The 7,498-nt window shown below is 46.0% G+C and overlaps 1 protein-coding gene across 2 annotated transcripts in view; it reads left to right on the top strand.

The window, feature by feature from the left end:
• Positions 1-20: 20 nt before the first annotated feature.
• RANBP10 (RAN binding protein 10) overlaps positions 21-7,498 on the top strand; it is a 65,381-nt gene continuing 57,903 nt past the window's right edge. The window contains exons 1-2 of one of the 2 annotated variants that reach the window (XM_018083062.2): positions 21-170; positions 514-625. In XM_018083062.2, the coding sequence (XP_017938551.1) occupies positions 95-170; positions 514-625 (188 nt within the window). In that variant the 5' untranslated portion in view covers positions 21-94. Of the gene's footprint in view, positions 171-196; positions 425-513; positions 626-7,498 lie in introns of those variants that run through there. The other variant, XM_018083074.2, reaches the window with a different exon arrangement.

Below are 7,498 nucleotides of genomic sequence, written 5' to 3'. Positions count from 1 at the left end.
CGGCCAGGGGGCCGGATGGCCTCGACACGCCGCGTAACTGGGGCTTTGGCTGCTCGGGCTTACACCGAATAGCCGCTCACAGGCTTGGAGTGTGATGTTTTGCTTGCTCGCTGTTGGAGCTGTCCTCCCTACCCACCCAGTGGAGAACCGATTATTCCTTTTCCTCCCTGGTTAGTAAACACTGATGTCATTCCCCTCTTGTGTAATCATTTTCGTCTTCTGTTTGTGTACGTTGGTCTTCAAATTACGTCTGTGGGGAGGGGGAGAGGTGGCACTGACAGTCTTTCTCAGAAACTCCACAGTGAAAACAAAGGGAAAACTACAGAGCTGGTCGTGCAGGGATTGTCCCTGGTGGCAGTGCAGGGCTGTATGTGCTGGTTCTCTGAAAAGTGTGCTTTAAATGGCTGGCTCCGTGTAGAAGCAGGTCCCTGCCGGGCTCAGGCAGCAGGGCTTTAGATCAGGGTGTGTGAGAGGCCAAACCCCCTCAGTACTTACATTTCTGTTCTTTCTTAGGTCACGGTAAAAATCACAAAGATGCTGCCTCGGTCAGGGCCACACACCCCATCCCTGCAGCCTGTGGCATTTATTACTTTGAAGTGAAGATCGTCAGTAAAGGTAGAGATGGGTAAGTGCCTCGTTCCAGCTCAGTGGCTGGGGGTGTGTGTCTGGCAGCTCTGCTGGACTCTGACCTCCTTTTCCAGAAGGGTTCGAGGTCCTGTGGCTGCTGGGGGAGCCAGGCAGGTACAGCACGGGCAGGTTTTGTTCTCCTGGTCAATAGATGTGCGTGTGGTGGAATGCACTGGAGGCAGAGGCACTTGAACAGCTCCCTCCTGAGCTGTTTGAGATGGGCTCTGGGTATCCAGTGCAGTTCGAATTGAAATAGTTTTCCCTCTTGCTGGCAAGGTCTGGTCACTCGGATTTTTGGAATTGTGATGCCTCAGAAGTGGAGTGAAACGGAAAGGAGGAGCCTTGAACTTAATTTTGGGCTGTTAGAGAGGTGCTGTCACAGTAAAGAGCAGTCATGGCAGTACTGGGGCACTGGGGAAAGCAGTAAAGGGGGCATTTCTAGCAAGGTCTGGGTTTGTGCTGCAAGTGTAGGTGTAATTTTTACTCGTTATAAGGTGTCATCCTGTTCTGTGCGTGGATGTCCCTGACACTGTTCATTGCTAAAGGAGGAATATGGCAGGTGTAACTATCTGGAAGGAAAAGCCACACAGGAGGAGGGATTGTAATTAATTAATCCAGTCCTTCAAGTATGACACTTGAACTCTGGCCAGTTTAAGAGTTGTGGGGAAGGGCAGCAAGTGTTCCTACTTAAAACCAAATTAAAGTGATGACTTGTTCCTGTTGCATTTTTTTGCTGTCATTGTTGAACTGAGAAGTGTCCTACTTGTAAAGGATCTCAAGTTGTGCTGCATTTAGGCCTGTGATAATTACTAGGTTATCTGCAGAGGTGGATGCTGGGCTGAATTCCTTACAAATGCAGGGAAAAGACCATCTTTATTCCTTCACTCCACTGACTTGGCGTTTAACTGCTTGTCTGTGTTTGAAACCCTGCCCTTGATTAGTTTATGTAACTGCTAAAATTGAAATCATTTGCAGTGAACTTCAAGACAATTTTCCGAAGAAATCACATCACAAAAGGTCACTGAACAGCACTTAATCCTTACTGCAGTCTAGACCAATCTTGAAGGGAGATAGTGGAATTTTCTGCTTGTCTCCCAAGATCAGAGTTTTCTGTATTAGTGGTCCATTGTTGTTTTTATTGTACTCTGCAATTACAGTGACTTTCCAGAATACTTCCAAAGACACAGAGCCATGTTGTGTTCACACAGCGATCTGAACAGGAGCTGCTGACAGCTCAGATCCAAAGTCAGGGCAGTGGGGAGGCTTTGAGAGCTTCTCTGATGCCTCAGCCATTCCTGTGCCTTGTTTTTGTTTTGCTGGTAGAGACAAATCCAACTTTTACCTTGCCCATGGGGGTGCTGGGGATTTGTAGTTGTAAATTTCCATTGTTGCTGCTGCCTGGCTGTCACTTGAGAAGGTGCTTTTGTGTCTCAGCTTCAGCAGTTTGAATTGTACCTGCCAGAGGCTCTGTGTGTTGTACCAGTGAACTGAGGCAGAGATCTCTTCCTAGGAAGCTCTCTCATGTTTATTCCACCATGGTGACTTCAGTTTAAAGGAGTAAAAGTCCAGACATCTAAAGAAGGGATTGAGGGAATGAAAAGAGGTTTTCAAGCTGTGTAAGTGGCAAAGCACGTCCCTTGAAACTCCACTGGAAGCCCTTTAGCAAAGGGAGAGGAATCTCTCTGAGCTCATTTCCAGAAGGGTTATTTCAAGTGTAAAGCCTCTGCTCTGGAGATGGTTGTTTGATTTCTGCTGTGTGGGGTAGTGAGATGGAGATCATGTGATGTTATTCCCTGTGTTTCTCTTGCTGGAGTTGGTGATGGCATTTCACATTTAGGTTTAAAATGCGAGTGATTTGGTTTCAAAACAAAGACTTACTCAAAAAAGACTTTGGTGCACTGAATTTCAGGAAGTGTTCTTTGAGGAATTCTGGCTGATCTTGCTCAAAGCAGTCGTCTTTCTGTGCCCACAGTTGTTAGTTCAGGGCTCTGCACTCTGCTCAGGTGCTGACATTTGCTAATAAACAGCAGCAACTAAAATTGCAGGGTAAGAAATGGGCCTGGCAGGAGATGCTGCCTGTCTGTGACACGCTGTGCCAAGAGGGTTCTTGGATTGGCATCAGGCAGTGCCAGTTTTGGGTTGCTGGTGTCACCCTGGTAGCGAAACCTGAGCTTTGGAGGCCACTGAGGTGTCAGGACCACGTTTTTATCTTCTCCCTTGTTTTTCACAGGACCAAGGGGATTTAAATCCAGTGTGCTGTGGTTCTTCCCTTTGTTTCCTCCCACCACATTGTATCCTAGCAGTGAAAACACACACCCTTGCCTCCCCCCGTTTTCCAGGCTGGGTGCTCCTGTGCTCAGTTTGCAAACCCCGGTGCCAGCACAGGGGGAGAGAGAGGGAGGGAGGGACTGCAGCACTACAGACACAGGTTGCTTCTGACTGCCACTGCTGGCAGAAAAGCTCCCTCTCTTGCATTCTCTGTCTCTCCTACTCTTTAGTGGACCTGCCCCATAATGGTGCTTTTGCTAAAGGAGCAAACAAAACGACTTTCGAAAACTCTCTTTGCCATCACTGGACTTTTCTGCCTCAGCATCAGTAAAATCCTTTACTGGTGGATATTTCAAAGCAAGTACAGCATCCAAAAGTCCATTTGGTGCATGTAAGAAACTGAAGTTGGGTCAGTTTTTCTTAGCTTTGGATCTTCCACCACTCATGCACTGAGATAGAAGCAGGATCCCTTGAGAGGAAAAACGATGACCGAAACTTACTTTTCACTGAATGGTGGTCCTTCCCTATCCTGATGGGTTTAGTCTTGATTGATAAGAGGTCATGGTTATTTACTGGGTTTGATTTTTGTATGTGGGTTTTTTGGTTTGGTTTGGGTTTTTTCTGGGAGAAGGGAGGCTACCCCTGAAAAATTGCCTTGACAAGGTTTCTGGGTAACACAGAACAAATCAGATCTGTTACTTCTGCTACTTTTTTTCGGGGGGGGGGGGAAGATGGTTCTTATCCTTGAAGAGCAGAGGAGAATTTAGTTTGCAGTCTCTAGTTCCAGCCCTCCCCTCACCTCCTTGTCTGTGCTGAACACACAGGGAGTGGTTCCACAGCACTTTAGGATGATACACGTAGAGACTGTGGGATTCTGCCTTTGCATTTGTCATATGTTTCTACTCCTTCCCTCATGCTGACAGTCTGCTACCCTGTCCTGTGGTGAGCTGGTTAAAGGAGATAACTAGTTTAAAGCTGGCCACATCAAAATAATTAGTGGTGATTTAATCTACTGACGTCACTGTCAGAAATTGCCTTTTTTTTTTTTCTCTTTAAATTGGAGACTATTTTTTAGGGTTCTGCTCCCTGACATTAATTGAAGGCAAGTCAATAAAGGGATGGGCTGAGCTGGGAGAGGGAAGGGTTGGATTGCAGCAACCCTCATTTTGTTCCAATCAAAGTGTTGTAGAGCAGTTTTGTCTTAAGGCTTGCTGGGTACTTAATTCCTGAGCCATTGTGTGCTTGTCTCCTGAGTGTTGTCAGCTGGAACAAAAGGACAAGAGGCAATGGGTCACAAGTTGAGGCAAGGGAAATGCCAGCTGGACATAAAGAATTTTCCTCATGAAAATGGTTGTGCACCAGAACAGGATACCTGGAGAGGCTTTGGCATCTCTGTCTTCAGATTTGCCTGGGGGAGCCCTCAAACTACCTGATAGAAGTTTCAGAGTTATTTATGCTTTGGGCAGAAGGATGAAGGAAGATCCCAAGGTCCCTTCCAGTCCATACCTCTCCATGATTCTGTGGATGGCTTGCTTCCAGCATTCCTTGGATGAACAGATTGGCAGGAATGTCTGTGACTCTCCTGTTCCTGAGCTGCCACAAATAACTCAGGCTTTTATCACCGTGGTGCTCACAGTTCAACCCAACCTTAGCTGTATTTGAAGCACTGAGCTCTTGTCCTCTCTCTCTCCAATACATGTTTCTGTTTGCTGGTGATTTGTCAGCACATCTCACGGCCTCTGTTTCCCCATTAGACAATCTCTCCTTGGTAAACAGGAACAGGGAGAGAGACTCATGAGGGCAGGGCAGCCAACCCACAACTTGCAGGCTGTTGTGACTCAGAAGGACGAGTCATCTATGTTGTCCTCTTTGTGCTGGGGCAAGGTGAGCTGTCTGTGGGTGACACTGTGTGTTCCTGACTGCCAGCTCAGTCTCTGGACTGGTTTTACCTCCCCAGCCACGTGCTGGGTTGTGATGGAATGTGACTGGGGAGGACAGCCTGGAGGCCAACCCTCATGGTGCACGGGTTCTGGATTCTAGCAAAAGTCACCTGTCCTGCTGCCTCCTCTCCATTCCTGAGCTGCTCCTGGGACAGACAGCCCAGCCTGTGGGTTGCCTTTGCTGTCCACAGCTGCCTTTTCTGGGAATGGTTTGGTTTGGGGCATGCTGGCATCCTGCAGCCTGACCTCTCTGGTGGCGACAGAACCACTGCCTGCCCATGGTGGCTCTGTGCAAACACAGCAAGTGTGGTCTGTGGGCAGAGGAGGTGCTGGGTGGGCCAGCCCTCTGTGCCAGGGCAGCCCAGGGCTTTCATGAGGACTCTGGGCTGTCCCAGGAAGGTTGGAAGAACCAGTCAGGCTTTTCTTCTGACCATGGTGGTTCTTTGTGTGCCAGCACTGGTGACTGTGTAATGAGCTGGATCGTGTTAGCAGCCTTTCTGCTGGATCAGTCCTGGATAAAGTGATTTCTGGGTGTTAAGTGGGGAAGAGGAGACCCAAGAAGGGCAGGAGCAGGAGGGTGGGAAAAAAAATGGGCCATAGGGAGTGTTGGTATCCATCTTCCAACACTGTTCCACAGTTGCTTTGAGCTGTGCAGGCTGTGCAGAGATGTTGGTCAGCACTGGTGTAGGTCATGGGCAGTTTTCTGGGAGAGAGGGGAAGTAGTTCTTTGAGGAGGGTGGCTGAATAGCTGATCTAGCCTAGTCCATACCATAGTTTATTTAAAATCTTCCTTTAGCTTTCCTACACAAGTGCACCATAACCCAGACTTAAAAATAGCTTATTTTCTCTCTGACTGAAAAAGAAAAATAAAGGTCAGATGTGCTGGTTGGTTCCCAGTCTGTACATTAGTAACAAGTCATCTGCCCCTCTTCCCTGCTTACATTTCTCCTTGCCAACTTTCCATTTCTCCTCAGCATATGGTGAGTGTGATTGCTCTGTGAAAAAAGCCTTTTGCTCATGTGCTCTAATGGTTTCCAGATGCTGACAGAGGGCTGTCCCTGGATTGCTCTGATGGCATTGGCTGGTTGTGCTGTGGACACCTCGGAGTGTTGTGCCTGTCAGGATATGTGAAGGGCTATTCTATGGGAACTCTGGATTTCTAGTGTCTGCACGTGCTCTGTGATCCCTTATTTGTTGCTGATAAGCCTGTAAATAATTGATTTCCTCCCCCTTTTTATTTTTTTTTTCCATCCCGGTTTCCAAGAATCCAAAACCAGCACAGAGAGGGGGTTGTTCTTCTGTTTGCAGGTGTGTCTGCTTGTTTGAATTCATGCTGTTCCACAGACCTTCATTTAAACAACCCAACACGTAAATAAATCCCCCAAGTAGATTCCATAAACAGTTCCTGCCTCGTTCCTGTTTGCAAGCAGGTCTTGCCCAAGCAAGTCCTGCCTGCTCAGCTACCAACTGACTGCACCTTGGTGCTCTCAGGTGTAGAGAGACACTCATTTTCACATCAGTTGATGACATCTCATACAAGTTGTTATTTTTTTTTTTGTGTTGTTCTGCTAAACTCTTGGAAAAGAGAGCAGTTTTTCAGTGTAAAGCAATTGTGAGGTTGGAACATCTGATCTGCAGTTGATAAGTTCTTTCATTCCTCTTTTTTTAATCAGTGAAGTGGAAATTTTTATTTTATGGCAGTATCATGGACCATTGTAATGGTAGAATATAATTTTGTCATTAAAATAATATGTGAAGTAAGGAAATGGAATGCAAGTAGTGATGGCAATGTGTGACTTTTTCACTTGTATGACTGAAGTCTGTGATTTCCTAGATTTCAGGCTGTGATAACTTCTTTTTTTTGGTTGGCTCTTTTTTTTTTTAGTTCAGCTACTTGTAAAATTTTGCACAGTAAAGAAGAAAAATTTCAGGAAGGGGTTATTTTTGCTTGGTTATTTTTTCCTCCCCCTTCCCTCTGCTATTTCTGAATATCTGTTACAGAAAAAGTAGGAATATGACAAAAGTAAACTCTAGCAAAATCAACATCTTTAGAATATGTGGAAAACATTATTCTGCTTCAGTTCTTCAAAATATGTCTGCAGTTAATAAATCGTAGAATAATGGGAACTAATTATTTATGTGTTCTAGGCTTATAGATCTGAGGAATTATCTGTTTAATAATTAAATTGTATAAGCTGGATAACTTTTATAGAGGGGAGACTTCTTTTCTTCCCTTGTGAAGCTCAGGGGTGATGGACTGCTAAAGAATTTATCATCCACTGTGAAGCTTTGACTCATTTTCTTCAGCTCTGCAGCCTAATGGTGTTAATTGTGTTACATCCACTCTGCTGCCAGATTAATCTTCTGAACTGCTTTTCTAGGAATGGGGTTTACATCGTACCTGTGGTATCAGGCTGGATCTCTGTTTCCACACTACAATCTTCCTGCTTGTTTACAAGTTCTTTGTGTTGATGCTCTGCTCCACATCAGGCCTTTGTTCCTTGTTGTGGAGATGTCAGTGTGTGAAGATCTGTGAGTTCAGTGTGTGTTGCTTTCCCAGCACTCACCCAAGCTCTGACTCTCAGTCACTGCTTAAAGGGAAACTCTTCTCATTTCATCAGTACATCTGCCAAAACTTTGTGTGTTTCTTTTCCTGTAACACC

This window comes from Manacus vitellinus, unplaced genomic scaffold (assembly GCF_001715985.3).
Source record: "Manacus vitellinus isolate BGI_N305 unplaced genomic scaffold, ASM171598v3 scaffold_10_pilon, whole genome shotgun sequence".
Taxonomy (NCBI): domain Eukaryota; kingdom Metazoa; phylum Chordata; class Aves; order Passeriformes; family Pipridae; genus Manacus; species Manacus vitellinus.
This window is presented reverse-complemented; position numbering and strand designations above follow the sequence as displayed.